This window comes from Ceratotherium simum, chromosome 29 (assembly GCF_057802395.1).
Source record: "Ceratotherium simum simum isolate JZ-2026a chromosome 29, ASM5780239v1, whole genome shotgun sequence".
In the NCBI taxonomy this organism is placed as follows: Eukaryota; Metazoa; Chordata; class Mammalia; order Perissodactyla; family Rhinocerotidae; genus Ceratotherium; species Ceratotherium simum.
This window is the reverse complement of record NC_141928.1, coordinates 32,849,832-32,867,364: the sequence shown is the minus strand read 5'-3', so window position 1 is coordinate 32,867,364 and position 17,533 is coordinate 32,849,832. Positions and strand designations below refer to the sequence as shown.

The following is a 17,533-nucleotide window of genomic DNA, read 5'->3' as shown; positions in this document are numbered from 1 at the left end:
CAGAAAAATAAATAATCCAGTTAAAATAAGCAAAGGACCTGAAAAGACATTTTTCCAAAGAAGATATAACGAATGGCCAACAGGTACATGAAAAGATGCTCAACATCATTTGTCATCAGGGAAATGAAAATCAAAACCACAATGAGGTATCACCTCACCCCTATTAGAATGGCTGTTATCAAAAGACAAGAGATAACAAATGCTGGTGTGGATGTGGAGAAAAGGGAACCCTTGTGCACTATTGGTGGGAATGTAAATTGGTGCAGATACTATGGAAAGCAGTATAGAAGTTCCTCAAAAAATTAAAAATAGAACTACCATATGATCCAGCAATTCCTCTTCTGGAATATATCCAAAAGAAGCAAAAATACCAACTCAAAAAGATATCTGCATCCTCACTTTCATTGCAATGTTATTTATAATAGCCAAGACATAGAAACAACCTAAGTGCCCATCAACGAATGCATGAATGAAGAAGTTATGGTATATATATATATATATATATATATATATATATATATATACACACACACAATGGAATATTGTTCAGTCATAAAAAAATTAGGAAACAGGTTGGCCCAGTGGCATAGTGGTTAAGTTCGTGTGCTCCGCTTCGGCGGCCTGGTGTTCACTGGTTTGGATCCCGGGCATGGACCTACACACTGCTTGTCAAGCCATGCTGCAGTGGCATCCAACATAACAAAATAGAGGAAGATTGGCAGAGATGTTAGCTCAGGGACAATCTTTCTCACCAAAAAAAGAAAAAGGAGGAAATCCTACCATTTCCATTAATATGGATGGACCTTGAAGGCATTATGTTAAGTGAAATAAGTCAAAAAAAGAAAGACAAACATGTCTAATCTCATTAATATGTGGAATCTAAACAAACAAACAAAAAACACCAAACTCATAGAAAAAGAGATTAGATTTGTGGTACCAGAGGTGAAGGGTCGGGGAAGCATAATTGGAGGAAAGTGGTCAAAAGTTACAAACTTCCAGTTATAAGATAAATAAGTACTAGGGATGTAATGTACAACATGATGACTATAGCTAACACTGCTGTATGATATATAGGAAAGTTGTTAAGAATATGAGTTCTCATCACAAAGAGAAATTTTTTCTTCTTTTCTTTTTATTGTATCTATATGAGATGATGGATGTTAGCTGAACCTACTGTGGTTAACTAAACCTAGTGTTACTTCATGTGAAGGGGATTTTAAGGGTTCTCCTGGCCTGGGCTGCAGCTAATCCTGAAACGGTTCTGAAAGATGGAGATGCAAAGATCTTCAAGTGGCTGCTGCCCGGCAAGTGTTAAAGACAGACTTGGCATGAAGGTTAGAATGGGATTTGATTATTTTCCAGGATCTCAACCCATTATGGAGTATTATTTAGAAACTGATGCAATCTTAAATCTTAACTAATGTATTTTTATGAATATAAGCAGCCAATATTAATCAAATTAATATTTGATTTCCAAAGTGTCTCTCCTCTTATCTGTGTCCTGGCTGTGGTCCTCCTATCCCGTGAGCTCCTCAAAGTCCCTTCCTCTCCCTCAGGCCTAAGACAGGCAGCTGACCATGGGGGCATTTAGGATAAGCACATTTTTAGTCCCCGTTTGGGAAGTGTGAAGCCCTGCTCTCCCTCCCTCCCTTTCCAGCTGCTGCTGACCATTCAGGAGTTACTGAGCAACCACTCTGCTTCAGTGCAGGAGGAGAGAACCAGGGTGTGCTATTCCTACAGCCAAATTAGTACCGAGGAAGATGTGTCCCGGCTTTCCAAAACTGGAACTAGGAGTGTTTTCCTGAAGAAAAAGATATTCCAATAAAAATCTTTCTCATCTGTTTTTTTTTTTTTAAAGATTTTATTTATTCATTTTTTTCCCCCCAAAGCCCCAGCAGATAGTTGTATGTCATAGGTTCACATCCTTCTAGTTGCTGTACGTGGGACTCGGCCCCGCGCTGGACGGAGAAGTGGTGCCTTGGGGCGCGCCCGGGATCCGAACCCGGGCCGCCAGCATCAGAGCGCGCACACTTAACCGCCAAGCCACAGAGCCGGCCCTCTCATCTGTTTTTTAAATTGAATTTACGAAGTGTTTTTATGTATATTAAACTCACTGAAACCCATATCAATTCTTTAAAATAGCGTAGTAGGCACTCAATAAATGCCTGTTTAATGATCAACTGTTTATAATTTATAGTGGAGAAAAATGAGGCTCAGAGAGATTTTCCAAGGCTATACAGATGATTCTGGAGCTATAACTTGAAGCCAGGTCTTCTGGCTCTCTTCCTTGCTCCACATCCCCTTGGTCTCAAACAGAAAGAGCCTGTTACAGATCGTCTTTGGTGTCTGTAGAACTATTAACACTAGAGTTCTGCTGTATTATGGGTCAAACAGGCTTTTGCAGCCTGGCCTGAGGTCTTAACAGCCACGGATAACATTGTTCAATGGAAAAGTCAATTCTGAATTGGAACTTAATTCATCTGCAAATCGTGAAAACTTGGGTCTGTATATCTGTCTTTCTATATAGATCTATAATAGAGAAATGCTTTTAAATATGATTTACATTTATTGATTTAAAAAAAAATCACACACACATTTCTATTCCTAGAAATCTTATGTTTTCTAGGCACCTGTATCTCAACAGAATGCCACGAATTAGAAAGAGTTATTTGCACATTTGTGGAAAGCCTTGAGGACTGGGTTCTGTAAGTTTGCTGATCATTGACCTGTGTTTCTCTGGCTTTAGGGGAGGCATGTTAGAATCTTGGGAATGGGGGATGGAATGCTTTTTTGAACTATACTCACAAAACTTGGAGAATCTGATACATTCTCTTCAGGGCGGTGTACCCTGCTAGAACTTTGGGAATTACTGTTGTAGTGAATCACTGTTATTAAGGTGTATGTTTCATCTCTCAGGTGTGCTGGGATATGGAAAAAGAATGATAGTATTGCCATAGTAAAATAACTTTGGAGCAGCGGGGTGGCATGAAGCTAAGTGCATTATACTTAATAAGTGTTTGTTGAATGAAAAAATGAAAGAATGAAAAAATGAATGAAAGTTGCTTTGTTTTAGGAAGATTTATCTAGCAGCAGTATGCACAATGGTTTGGAGGAAAGAAACTAGAGATATAGAGGCCATTCAAGAGTATGGGTTGGAGGAACTAATGTCTTGTGAAAATAAGAAGGAAGGATAGAGACAGGAGAAATATACTGAGGAAGGCAACAGGACCTGGTGAGAAGAAAAGGGAGAAGTCAAAAATGTTACAAGAAATCTTGTTATAGGTGACAAGGGACACTATCTTAGGTTATTTTTAAATATTTTGAGTTTAAGGTGAGAGGGAGAGATATAACTGGAAATTCAGTTAGAAATTCCTAGTGTAGCCACATGCAAAGAGAAAAATTCAGTCTAAACCTTGGGAAATACCCAGATGTAGGAGTGGACTAGGTCTGGTTATTGCCTCTCTATTTACACCTCCTTCTTTGATATTGTGCCCAATAGCAAATCTTGTGATCGATAGTACTAAGGATAGTACATTTATTCCTTGATTCAACAAATATTTATTGCTATGCTCATTCTTCTCTCAGGGCCTGTGCACTTTTGTTCTCTTTGCTTGTAATGCTTCTCCCTCAGAAATTCGCATGGTTCCCTCCTTACTTCATTCTCTGTTCAAATGTCACCTCTTCTGACAGGCCTCATTGACTAACCGTAGTCACTCTCTAATCCTTTACCTTGCTTTATTTTTCTCCATTGCACTTGCCCCTGCTTAATAATGCCACATGATATATTAATTTGTGTGCATATCTTATTGTCTGTCTCCCCCACTAGACTGTAAGTTCTTTGAGAGCAGGGGCTTTGCTATTTTATTTACTGCTGTATTCTAAGGTTTATATTAAGCATTTAACTCAGGAATCTGGCCATTGCCGATTGGATTAAGGGTGGGCATATAATTTGGGGTGGAGGGGTAACCGATTGATGTGGGTTGAGCCAATTTGATGTCTGGAGAATCTGAACTAAGAGATATAAACAACATAGTCAGATGATTTGATTAGAGTTAGAAAGTCATATAGAGTTTAGGCTACATCCTACCGTGGTAAATCAGAACCACATCTATGTGGTTGTGGCAGGCAGAGGAAGAGGCTGGTATCCAGAGAGGAGGATGTAGCAGATGTGAATTGAGAAGCCATGAGAAGAGCATTTGAGCCCCAGAGGAAGAGAAAAAGAGAGTAGCTGCCCTAACACTTTCCATTGGTGCAGTCCAGCTGACCTCAAACAATTCCTCTCCTTGTCATTTTCCTGTAGTTTTTCAGGACAAACCACTTGGTTTTCAGCACAATGGTGTGAGTTTTGTTCCTTGCAACTGTACGCTCTTAGGCAGCAACAGAACTGTCCCATAGAACCTTCTGTAAGGAGGGAAATGTTCTATATCTGTGCTGTCAAATACAGTAGCCACTAACCACACGTAGCAGCACTTCAAATGGGCTTAAAGTGACTGAGAAACTGACTCTGATTTTACATCATTTTAATGAATTTAAACGTATGTAACCATGTATGGCTACTAGCTGTCATACTGGACAGCACAGCACTATGATTACTACTGCAGGGGTCAAAGACAAGAAGCACAATCAGTAAAAGACAATGAAAGAGCCAAAAACAAAGGGAAAACCATGATGGTGTCATAGAACTCAAGTAGAGACTGTTCTACAGCACCAAAACCTACAAGAACATTAAGGAGGATGAGTCTGGTAAAGTCTCATTAGTGGCAGTGTTACTGATTTTTTCATGGGGAAAACCTGGATTCAAACAACAGGTATTAAACAAATCATGAAAAAGTCCATTCAAAGGCAAACTATCTAGTCATTAAAAATAATGGAAAACATATTAGTGACATGGGAAGATGTTTATAATATATGAGTAGGTTAAAAAATTCATAAAATAGCATGGTCTCAATTTTTTATAACACATACATATGTCTAGATCTCTAGGTGGTGAGTTTACAGGTGATTTTTATTTTATTCCTTGGCAGTTTATTAATTTTCAGAATTACCCATAAAGAATATAAATTTTTTATAATCAGAAATAAAGGAACACAACACAATAAAATGGCTGTGTCTTTAAATGTTGCATTAAAAACCAAAGTGAGGGGCCGGCCCGGTGGCGCAAGCGGTTAAGTGCGCACGCTCCGCTGCGGCGGCGGCCCGGGGTTCGCTGGTTCGGATCCCGGGCGCGCACAGACGCACTGCTTGGTAAGCCATGCTGTGGCAGCGTCCCATATAAAGTGGAGGAAGATGGGCACCGATGTTAGCCCAGGGCCGTCTTCCTCAGCAAAAAAAAGAGGAGGATTGGCGGATGTTAGCTCAGGGCTGATCTCCTCACAAAAAAAAAAAAAAAAGAAATAAAGGAAGCTTTTAAAAACCAAAGTGGTAGTAAATACAGCTACTAAAACACTTAAGGACACTACGCTTCTAAAGTTAGTAAGAGTCATTCATGTTTTCCTCCCAAACCCTCTAGACACATACTTTGAGATAGCTTACTTAATGGTTTATAACTGCAATTACTGATGTGGTGGCGGAACAGCAGAAATTGTTGGATCTTCTTGGAAGGCAGAAGAAGGTTTTTTCTTCAATGGGTTAACCTGGACTCCCCATGGTCAAAAGACCAGGAAATTGACTAAAACCTGTTTGGAGTCATTTTCCTTTCTTGAGAGGTTGGATTCCTGGGATGCCTTAACTTAAAGCTATATTTTAGAGACCGCTAGATGGCTCTCTGTGCCTACGACCAGGCACGTTGGATTAATCATTCATTTTCAGGTACACACTGAAGCATTTCCTTATGTGTATAACACAATGTGTGATGTGATTCAAATTAATTCCTTGTATGGCACCAAAGCAATAACAGATCTCTATCGGTACCTATTAAATTCACAATATACAGAAACAAATTCTTTGTTTAATGGAATCCCTGTTTAACTACCCTGTTTGGGACTAAACAAATAGAATTCCACAACTGAGCCAGATTGTGATACTATTAGATAAAGACATGCTGAGCATCTAACTTTGTTTATGGAAAGAAAAATTTTTTATTATTAATCTGGAGAGTATTAACCCAACTTATGTTTGGCTCTGAGTTGAGGTTTTCAATACAAAAAACACCGATAGATTGTATGCAGAGGTTGTGTAGCTATCAAAGCGCCTGATACTGAAAGTTCAGCCAATGACCACCCCTAACTGAGAGGACGGTAACAGCAACCCATTTCTAAGTCATTCCTAAGAATGCTGCTGAAAGATCCAGACCGAGCTATTGTTTGCAACTCTACCCACTCAGCCACTTGCAGAATGATGAGAATATAAGACTAGGTTGCAAATACAAAGGAAAATACCACCTTCTAATACAGAACTAACATCAACTCAGAGTGCCCAAGCTTCAAAAAGCCATGTCAACTCTTGAGTTTTTAGAAAATTTAAAAAAGATTTTCCTTTCTCCTGTTCTTTGACGCCAATGCCCAGTTGGAGGGACAATAAGACTTTCTTTAATCGTACCCAACTATTTCTAAAATTTTTAAACCAGTAGCTTGGAGAGAATAAAATACATCAAAATGTTACTCAGGGTTATCTGTGGAACCCAGGGGGTGGTAGTGCATATGCATTACTTTTATAATCAGAAAATCAATATGCATTCCAAAAGTCCCTCCAAGTTGTATGCATCAAAGTTTTGATACAGTCAGCATTCAACAAAACACTGAGTTTGCCTTACGGGTATCCTTTTTCCATAAGCCTTAGTATATAATAGTGCTATTGTCCCTAAACTTTGAGCTAATGTATGCCACAAATCAATTACATTAGCACAGATAAAGCCTGTATGAAAAAGGGGGAAACTACTGAACCTTCAATCCATGTCAAGTTAGACTCTGCCCTTTCCAACAAACCCCTCTCCTATTCTCCCCTAAGAAACCTAAACCATCAACTGGGTCACGGTTCTTTTGATCCTGGGAGCCTTCTATGAGAAGTTAGGGTAGTGGATAAGGCAAGACCTGTGAATCCCTCACTAATTCTGACTAATAGAAATAGAACATTATTTTTTACCTCTGACGGAACTGTTCCAAAGACCAATCATTCAGAACCCAGACAAAGGAGCAACTAGTTGAAATTGGGCTCCAGAGTTCACTTCAACTTTACACACACCTAACCTGAGGGCGCACTTCAGTGAACTGGAACTCTAAGCGGGGTTTCAAAACAGCAGATTCCTGTTTTTCTTAGGGTTGGTCCACTGGAACGGAACCTCCTAAGCCTGAATGTCATATGCATACTGAAAATACATATAGAAGTACTCTGAAGAGCAAGCTAGAAAATTTGAGCTCTTATTCTGATTATTTTAGTTTTTATTAATCTTGCCATGGCAACACTTTGTGCTAAAAGAATGATCATTATTATAATAAGAACACACAGTGCTCTAGGTACTGTGTTTATCACTTTGCATGCATGACATCCTCCACACCATAACTTTGCAAGATAGTCATATTTTACAGATCAAGAATTTGACTCATGGAGACATCCAGCATGTTTCCCAAGGTAAGATGCCTAGAAAGTTGTGAGCTAAGATTCAAATATAAGTCTGAGCATCTCAAAATCTATTCTCTTAACTACCCTGTATTTCTTCCATCTATGTGTAATTATTGCCTCATTTGCAAAATAAAGATAATATTATTTGTCCTGCTCACCTCACAAAGTAATTGTGAGGATAAAATGAAAAAAAAAAAAAAAAAGATGTGAAAAGACCTTGATAAATTTAAACATACTCTATGATTTATTTTTGCCTGAAATCTATATTTTCATATTAAAATACTGAAAGCATTGATGAGCAAATGCAAAGATAACTCAACATTTTTCTCTTATTATTTTTAATCCTGTAGGTAATACATACTTATTTTTAGAAAAATAGAAGCATAAATAGGGAAAAATGTGGACTTCTACCATTTAGTTGCAATCACATTTAATATTATTATAAATAAACTTCTAGACTTTATATTTTACATCACACTTTACATACATTGTATAATTTTTTTTCTCTCTGTGACAATAAATATATTTTCATTTTGAATGGGTATCTAGTATTCCATTGTAAAGATATATCATGATTCATTTAATTCAATCCCATTTTTTGGATATTTAGGGTGAAATAAACTTTTAGCAATCAAACCTGGAAGTAGATCTCTCTCTCTTTTATCCTGTGTTTCTGAGAGAATTCAAAAGCAGTGATGGATCCAGTCTGTTCTTGGATTGTAGGCTGACAAGTAGACTAAATTCAGAAGGAGCTGTGAGTCTTTTTCCTTCTTAGTGACTTCTCACTTCCCACAATGTATAGCTCTTTCTAGTACTCTATACGTTGTCTTTACATTGTTAGCCACCTCACAGAACTGTTAGGAAGATTCTATGAGCACATTTGTGAAGAAGCCTTAAAAGCATAAATGCTGCAAAAATATATACGATTTTTTCCTAAATCTATGTCTCAAATGAATAACAATGTGGCATAATTCAGCCTGACTAAAAAACAAAGTCAGCCACCCCTGGTGGTCTAGTGGTTAAGATTTGGTGCTCTCACCACCATGGCCCGGGTCCCTTTCCCTGTCAGGGAACCTCACCACCCATCTGTCAGTTGTTATACTGTGGCGGCCGCATGCTGCTGTGATGCTGAGAGCTTTGCCACCCCTATTTCAAATACCAGCAGGGTCACCCATGATCGGCAGGTTTCAGCAGAGCTTCCAAATTAAAACAAAGAAGAACCTGGCCACCCACTTCCAAAAACATTAGCCATGAAAACCCTGTGAATAGCAGTGGAGCATTGTCTGATAGAGCGCCAGAAGGTGAGAGGATGGCGCAAAAAGACTGGGCAGGGTTCTGCTCTGTTGTTCACAGGGTCTCCAGGAGTGGGAATCGATTTGTTGGCACTAACAACAACAAAAAAGGAATCATCCTGCTTAATTCTTTACCACTTGAACCCCTGAAAGCTCATCTCCACCCGTAGACCATCCCCGGCCAGCCAGATCCTAGCCTTTCAGTGTCACAGTTTACTCCAGCTGCCACACCACCAGCCTAGCTCAGCATGATCAGTCCGCTCCCTCAGTGCAGGAGATCAAATGCAGACTCCCCTGAAAGTGTCTGAATCTTACACATCCAGAAGGAGATCTGAGAATCCGGCTGAGGCGTTAGGTTGTGGGAAGGGATGGGATGGGTGACAGGCAGCTGGCTTACTCCTCGCTCCGCTTTTCCCCATTGCCCTTTTCTCCCCCTATGCCCATAAAGGAAAGATGTGAGAAGGACAAATGAGTGGCTTAAAAATTCCCATTAATTTGCTATTCATACATTCACTCAAAAAGCAATGTGGCAGATGCTGAGTTGGTCTTTCTTCCTTCTTGCCTAGTTTTATAGATTCGGCATCGCGTTTCTGGTGCTGTACAGTTCCTCTACTCTTCCGTGTATGTGGGTAGCAGTAGCTAGAGTAGGCAAGAGAAAAGACAATGAGATTCTCGTCTCTACATTTAGCGGTGCCACCAAAATGAACAATAACTTGCTATGAGAGCCCTTCATAGTTGTCTAGGGTGATGGTTCTCAAAGTAGCTAGTTTGCAAACTGTTATCTGTCCACGATGCCATAAGGAGCTTGTGCCAGTATGAAACAACACGCTACTTTCTTCATCAAGAAAGATTTGTTGTGAAAATAATGTCAGATGAACCAAGCAGCATGTTTAGTGATATAGTAGGTGGAGTGGGGGTGGAGCAGTTAGACTGTGTGGCCATAGTCTCAGGAACGGTCTATTCTAAGTTTGCCTATAGGAGAAACTTCTGGCCAACGCGAGACCAACATTTCTGGAAAATCTTGGGCATCTTATTGAAGCTTCTGTGGCAATACCTAAGGCTCTAGAAACTGTGTTAGATGTGCCATAGGTAAAAATTTGCCATTGGTATAGAAACAGTACCTATGGCATGTCTTCTAGTCCTAGGCAAGTGTGCAGCCTTCTTAGGAATCTAGTTCCTTATTTATTTATTTTTTTTGGTGAAATCCACTTACTTTTTTTTTCTCTTAAGAGAAAGACAATGAGGAAGTGGGTAGAGAGCAAGGTAGAGGATGAAGACACTCTACACTGTGAATCACATCCCATTTTGATTAGTAACTACTAATGGAGAATTAGTGGAGAATTAGGACTTGTATAATTCTTATCAGATCACAACCGACACCTCTCTACTAGTTACTTGGCTAACACTACAAATTTTTCCAAAGTACTTCATTTTCTTATTTGACTCATTAAACAACTCTGTCAGATTGGTAAGGCATCTTCTTTTGACTGATAAGCATAGATGCTCAGAGATAGAGCATCTTGGCCAAGATCACATGGCCAGTAAGAGGCAGAGGTGGCCTGAGAGTCTTCTGACTACTATTTAATACACTTTCCACTATATTGTGTTCTTTTAACCATGATTGGAATTTGACTGGAGGAATCCATGAAATAAAATCTAATGGCACAAAATCCCTGGTACCTTCTGCAACACCAGAAGATTAAAACACTAAGGAATTAGACATTGAAATTGGTCTTCAGATGATTCAAATACTTAGTTCAGTTGATTCAATCGTAAGTTAATTCCAAAAAGTAATAGTCAAAGAAGATCAAGACCAAATATCTCTATGACTATACTGTAGCAAGCAAAAAGAAAAGTGAGTGAGATGGATTAATTGCCCGATGAATGGTGTCTGCTAGTCTCTTCTGCTCTATTTATCTAGAAAAATAAGTAAGTATTGTAAAAAAAATTCACAAATTAAAAATAAAAACTTCCAAATTAATCTCAGGTCTCTGTTCTTCAAGAGGAACCTGTAAAAGATCACAGCTAAGAAAAGTTTTGCATCACTTGACATTTAATTTGAAATCATTTATCTTCAAGTCAGCAACAATTAGGTGCTACTATCAGCCATTCATCATGAATTGCAGAAGAATACACTTCCCCAGAGGAGAGCAGCGCTTTGCATGAAGCAAGTCAAGGGAAACCAACACAGTTGAGAGCATATAAAATAAATGTCCTTTACTTGTCCCCCATGAGGCACAGACCTAAGTTATGTAGCGGTATCATTGTTCTGTCCCCTGTACCACACAAAACTTTGATAGTCAAATTCTAATAAATAGCCTTCAGTAGTTAGTCCATGTATTGTCAGAGAAAATGGACCATCTAAATCACTTATGTTTCCATGGGAATAAACATATATTAATTAGTTAGCATATATGGCTCATCAGACAGACAAATCGTGGTTGGTACATTCAACAAGAGTTGAAAATAGTAGTGCAGTTTCTTTAATTGCACAAGTTTGGATCTAAGCCAATTAATATTACTCCATTAACTCTGCCTAATGGAACCAATATGGAATTAACATGAGGTCTACATTTTAGCAGCAGGTAAATTTTAAGGAGTTAACTTTGGAGAAACTATACAAAACCATTAGAAGAAAACGGAGTATGGAGAGTGAGGAGAAAGAAAGAACAACTGTAGGAACTTAATGGAACTTAAATGTAAATTCATATGCAGCATCATTCATCATTCATATGCAGGATTCGTATGCAGCATCATTTGATGGTCATGGGAATAGAATAGAAAACTAAGAAATGATCATTTTAATAAAATGAGTTAGCCTCAAGTGGAGGTTTGAGTGTGGTAGTAAAGTTTGAAATTTTTGGATGGAAACATGCTTTGACCCTATCCTATGTGTAATGTTGCATTAAGTTTTTATTATGTAGTGATAATACACCCACGGTTTCCAAAAGTGGGTAGTTAACTTTCTTACTTTTAATGGATTTCCCTGTTTGAAGGAATGTGATTCCTTCCAAGCAGATGATCTGATGTGCTTATGTTTAGACTAAACAGTATAGTGAAATAAAACTATTGTGCTTCTCTCAGGGGTTTGACCATTTTGGTGGTATCTCTTTCCATCAGGAGTTGTGGCAGGAATACTGTCAAGACCATTACTTATTAATTAAAGGCTTCATATGAAAGAAATCAGCAGCCCAAAATAAAGTAAGAGGAAACACTGTTGCTGCTTCTCCTCTAAAAGCAATTTTGATCTGTCTGAATAAGAGACACAATTCTATTTTATTTGGTTGTGTGGGCAAGTCCACTTTCTTCTAGAACCTTTTATTCAGGCACTGGCACAATCAATAAATCAAGTCACCGGGCAATAGACTCCAATGAGGGCAGTGGCTAAGTCAATTTGATTTAATGTGTAAAATGACTTTGACACTCTTTTATATCTAGAAAGTTTTTTTAAAAATCACATCAGTGTATTAGAGAAAGGTTCACTTTTCAGGAGAAGCAAGGAAAAGATCAGTTACTACTTTTGCTGAAAGCCAATTATGGTCATATTCTAAAATTACATATTACAGTGACTTAGCATTGAGCTGGACGTTCTTAATATAGAACATTAAGAATGACACAAATGATATACTAAAAGTAAGACAAGTTAGATATGTTTGAATTTAAAATACAAAGATAAAGGAAAGGAAATATCTTCAATTGGGCAAACTAGGTCTGAGTTAATATAATCATGTCTCCCTTCCAAGATGTGAGCCATGAAACTAACAATGAGAACAGTGATTTAAAATACATTTCCGAAATGAAACACAGAAGTAAATGTGCTTGGCAGAGTATTTATTTTATTGTCAGCTTGTAAGGGTTGTTCCCGGAGGACTTTGTTCCCCTAGTGGTCCTAAAGCTTTGAAGTCAACTGATTCTAGAGGCTGCTTCTGAGTTGTAATGTGCTATATGCTGCACAGATCCATCATGGAACACAGACAATTTCCCTTCTAACTAAGGAACACTAACTTGGGAGAAAATTCTTGCTATTTAAGACTCTTGCCAAACAATCTGCAAATGGAAAGGAGTCTGGAGACTGTGAACACTATTGGCAACTTATAAAGCATTAGGTAATAAAGAAGCAATGATGAGGAGCAAGTGATGCTGACTCTTGCATTTCATTAGATCTGATTCTGCATATATATTAATAATGATGCGCCCTATGGATGCAATTTCATGTTTATAACACTTTGGCCATTGGCAGCATTGTGCACCTGTGTTTTCCATGCTTCCCATCTGCTGCCTACAGTCATTCAGATTCAGGTGACGGAAATATTTTAGATAAAAGTTAATTAGGCTGCACTTTGCAGATCAAATCTCTGTATTTCAGCATTAAATAGTAATTTTCTGGGCAACTGCTGCAAGTAGCTTGTGCCCGCCCTTCCTAAGATTAAAAATGTAAGATTCATTTTTATAGAAAAAGAAATCTTGGTACTCTCTTGATATTTTACGCATAGATTCTATTAAACTTTTCACCTGTTTTTACCCTTATTCATTTTAGTTTTTATCTCTGTATATATATCAAAAGTGGAAGAAGAGAGATTAGAAATATTTTTTTCCAGCTAAAGGGATAGAGTGAAAAGGATGCAGAGTTAGAAATTCTCCAGTATCTGGACTCTTTTACTACTACACTGACCAACGTTGATCAAGCCCCAGAACTTTCCTGTTTCTCAGTCTTTAAAACGGGGCCAATACCAATGACCTACTTGTTTCATAAACACTTGTAGAAGTCTTAATTAAGCTCGAAATGTCGATAAAAATAATGCACAAAACGCAGACAACTGGTATTTCATCAAGACCCCGACCTCTCCTTAAATATTTATCTCATCATTATTTACAACAGTTAAATTCACAAATAGCTTCTTTTATTGAAAACGTATTTAATTTTTTTAACCCATAGGAAACTAAATCATTAGATTCTTCTTCCTTTATTCCTGGATAATTGAAGCAGAAATGGGCTGAACACAGCAACTGCATACTGCCAGTCTCTGAGCCCACATCAAACAGAAAGAAGGGACAAAGAAACAATCCCAAATGAGTCCCCTATCCATTTTTAGGCTATCAGATAATATTTCTAATGCATTCCAAAACCCAAGACTAATTAACTACTCTTCTTGACCTACTGCTTCTGTACTAGTTGCAGATTTCCTATTTACTCAAAGGATTCTGAGAGATGTGTTTCCTTCCTTTGCCTTCCTTCTCCATCGCCTAAAGCTCAGACACACCTTCTAAAGTCAGAGATCAGATGCTGCTCTTTCCGCCACATGCTCTCCGAGTTCCTCACGGGAGCGAAAGACTAGCGGAGTCAGAGATCCTCCACCCCGCCCCCCCGCGCTCGTCCTCAGAACCTCGATCGCTCCCCACGATCCTGAACTTCGACTTTGACCTCCATCGGGCATCCACTAGGTTTCTCCCAGCTGACCAAAACGTGAAGATTTTTTTCGCTTATTCTGCCCACTTCCTTCCTTCCATCTGCTACGTCTCTCTCTTTTATTTCCATCCGCTCTTAAAATGTTTTATTTTACTTCTACTGAGGTCCTTCTACCTACCACCTACGGATATGGTCCAATCCTTAAACAATCTCAAAGTTGTAACGTCCCAAGTCCCTCTGGACTTCACCCGTCCCCTTTCTCTCTCCCCGCTAAGGTCCGGCCCCCAGCGGCGCCCCTCTCCACTCCACGCGCCAGCCTCCTCTCACCTGACTCTCCCGCGGAAACTCGTGGCGCACGATGCTGATCACTGGAATGTGCAGGACGGAGCTGACCAAGTCGAGCTCCATCATCTCGCCCTGGCTCTGGGGGAAGGCGAGCAGCGCCGATACCCCTTGCACCACCACGGTGTGGCACACGCTCTGCAGAAAGGAGAAAGGGTCACTGCTCCACGGCGAGCTAGGGGAGGAGAAGGGCAAGAGCGGCAGATCGCCCAGGCCTGCCTCTATGGCCATCACTACTTCCAAAGACAGATTGTAGGGCAGCAGCCCTTCCACGCGGTTCAGGTTGTCCACGGCAAAGAGCAGGGCGTCCCGAGGCCACAGGGTCTCGGCCCCGGCGCCCACCCCGGGCTTCCGGGCGCCCGGCAGCCCTCGGCCATGCAGGGCGCTCCCCAACCAGCGTGCGCCTGGCGAGGGCGCCGGGGGCCGCCAAGTCCCTGGCTCGGGCTCATCCCGCTGGGCACCTCTCCGGCTGCCGTCCCGAGCGCGGCTGGCCGCGCGGGGGCCCGTGGTCCAGGGCTGCAAGTGCACCGCGCCCACCCTCACCGCGTGCCCGATGCGCTTGAGGATCTGGCAGGGCTGCGGGTGCGAGGAGGAGCCGGGCACCCCGGCCAGCACCAGTGCGCAGGGCGGCGGCAGCAGCAGACAGACCCTGCTCAGCAGCCACCACAAACTCAGTCTCCTCATTACTGAGACCCGCAGGGAGAAAGCGCGCCCCCTCCTGCGCCCGGCGCGGCCCCCTGCAGCCGCCGCCTAAGGTCTCCGCCCCTAGGTCCCGCGCGCCGCTCACTCGACGCGGTGAAGCGGTCCCAGCAGCTGGAGCGGTCCCCGGGCCATCCAAGTTGGAGCCTAGCGCGCCCTCGGCAGTCTCAGAGCCCGCTCCCAGGTCCCTCCGCCTCGCATCCTCTGCCCGCCCGGTCCCTGCGCGGAGCCAGGCAGGCGGGCGGGCCGGCGCCTGTCACCTGCGGCTGGGGCGCCTGTGCCCTGCCCGCCCCATCTGCAGGGCGGCTCGGGCACTGCGTCCCGCCCCGCGGGGAGGCTGGGCTGAGAAGCAGCCGGAGCTCCTACGGTGACCGAGGAGGCAGCGCGCGCGCTTGATTATTCTCGCTTCCTTTTCCTCCCAGGCGAAACCCACTTATTTCCTTGGGGTCGCGCAGGAGAAGGGGTTCACACCCGGGGTGCAGAAAAGATGCCAGATCCTCCTTGCTCCACCGTCGGCCACCCTCCCGCGGGCTGCCCCAGCGTTGGCTTCATTTTTCTTCTTCCCTCGCTACTTCCTCTGTTCCTTTCCTTCTCCTCTTTCCGCCAGTCGCCGCGGCCGCTTGCTTTCTCAGAGGAGCGACGCGACTGGCCAGCAAAGGGTGGATCCGCTCGGAGCGCAAAGTTCTCCCAGCCCCAGCCGGCGCCTCCCTGTGGCGGAGCCCTGGCGCCAGCCTGTCGCTGGGCTGCGCTAAACGCCCGCTGATGGCGCGAGTCCCGGGCGGCGCCTCCCGCGCCCTGCAAAGTCCTCTCCCCTCAAAGGCTGGGAGTCGTAGTTTGCGAAATTCCCGGCGACCTAAGAGGGCGAGGACTCCTATTCGCGGAGAATTCAGAATTCGGAGTTGCGCCTGAAGAATCTGAAACCCAGCGGTTCACCGAGATGGGTTCAAAGAGGCTGTGACTTGAAGGAGCTTCTCTTCGATGTGTCGCTGTAACGGTTTTTCTGGCTAAGGATATTAAAGCCAGAATCATTTACACGTTTAATCTCCTCACCTTCCCCCTCTCTGGCACGTGGGCCTTCACAGCTTTTAAGGATCCCTATGTTTCTAGGTTCTCAGAATTAAAACAGTGAATTCGGAACAATTATTTCATCAAGAAATTAAAGAGATTCAAAATACTTTGAGTTTCAAGCACAGTCAACAGGAGTTCCTATTTTAGACCAAGAGTCCTCCAGATCACTATTTCTAGAAAGTTCTTCCATTTGTATGGTAATACAGTGAGATCAGTGGGTTAAGATTTGATCTTTTCCTCCATGATCTGAATAATCTGGAATTAAAAGGAAAGGAGAGGGTTAAGGGCAGGCCTGTGGTTTCCACACATAGAGTAGATTTATTTTTATTTTTTTGCCACAGTATCATTTAGGAGAGCAAGAGAGATATCCATGGGCAGAGCAGGAACTGAGGGTCAGCAATTCTTAATTTCAATACCACTTCAAGAGAACCATGACCTTGGCAATTTATTTCACCTGACCTTGCCCTGCTGTTTGGATCTGCTAAATTGTTATGCAAATACAGCTAGCTTTTAGCTCTGGGGAGTTGTTTTGATTCAGGAGCTAAAGTTTCCATCATGCTTTCAATCCTTGGGATGAGGAGGCTCTAGCTAAATAAAATTCCTGAGAAGGTTGCAAAGTGAATGCTGTTTTCCTGAGCACAGACCTTTAAAGGCATCTCAGAGCCAAACTTACCTGACATTCAAAATAGCTCCTGCAAGGCTGGGGTGCCAGAGAAGAAAAGGCTCCCGTGAGGGAAAAGTGAAAATCATAGTAAAGGCTGAACCAGAAGGGAAAGGGTTGCTCTTGAAGCCCTAGAGAGCATCCCATGCACGGATGCTGGAAATTTCCTGTTGGTCCAGATGATGCCACTGATTGGGATCTGAATAAGAAAAGTGTAGAATTTGACGGTCCTTGCATGCAGGAAGACGGGGAGTCTGTTAACTGTGTAGTGAGGAGGTGTGTTTGTCTGTGTATGATTATGTGTGCATCCAGGAGTACAACATTCCAGATTATGACCATGCCCTGGAGCGATTATTTTAATACTTGGCATTATGTATGTGTTCACATCGGGTTCTCAAGAAAATAGATGGTGATGCAGAATAGATGGATCTAATCGTTGATGGCATCCTGGAATATGTCCTTTGGGCCTCTCACGAGTCCATGATCGCCTTGAGGGAAGGGCTGAAC

The 17,533-nt window shown here is 41.8% G+C and overlaps 1 protein-coding gene across 2 annotated transcripts in view; it reads right to left on the bottom strand.

Moving 5' to 3' along the window:
• The window catches only part of GRIN3A (glutamate ionotropic receptor NMDA type subunit 3A), a 159,713-nt gene extending 143,639 nt beyond the window's left edge, over positions 1 to 16,074 (bottom strand). The window contains exons 1-2 of one of the 2 annotated variants that reach the window (XM_087419391.1): positions 15,731 to 16,074; positions 14,584 to 14,736 (exon numbers count right to left, since the gene is read on the bottom strand). In XM_087419391.1, the coding sequence (XP_087275517.1) occupies positions 14,584 to 14,667 (84 nt within the window). In that variant the 5' untranslated portion in view covers positions 14,668 to 14,736; positions 15,731 to 16,074. Of the gene's footprint in view, positions 1 to 14,583 lie in introns of both variants that reach the window. The other variant, XM_004423274.2, reaches the window with a different exon arrangement.
• Between the last annotated feature and the right edge of the window lie 1,459 nt (positions 16,075 to 17,533).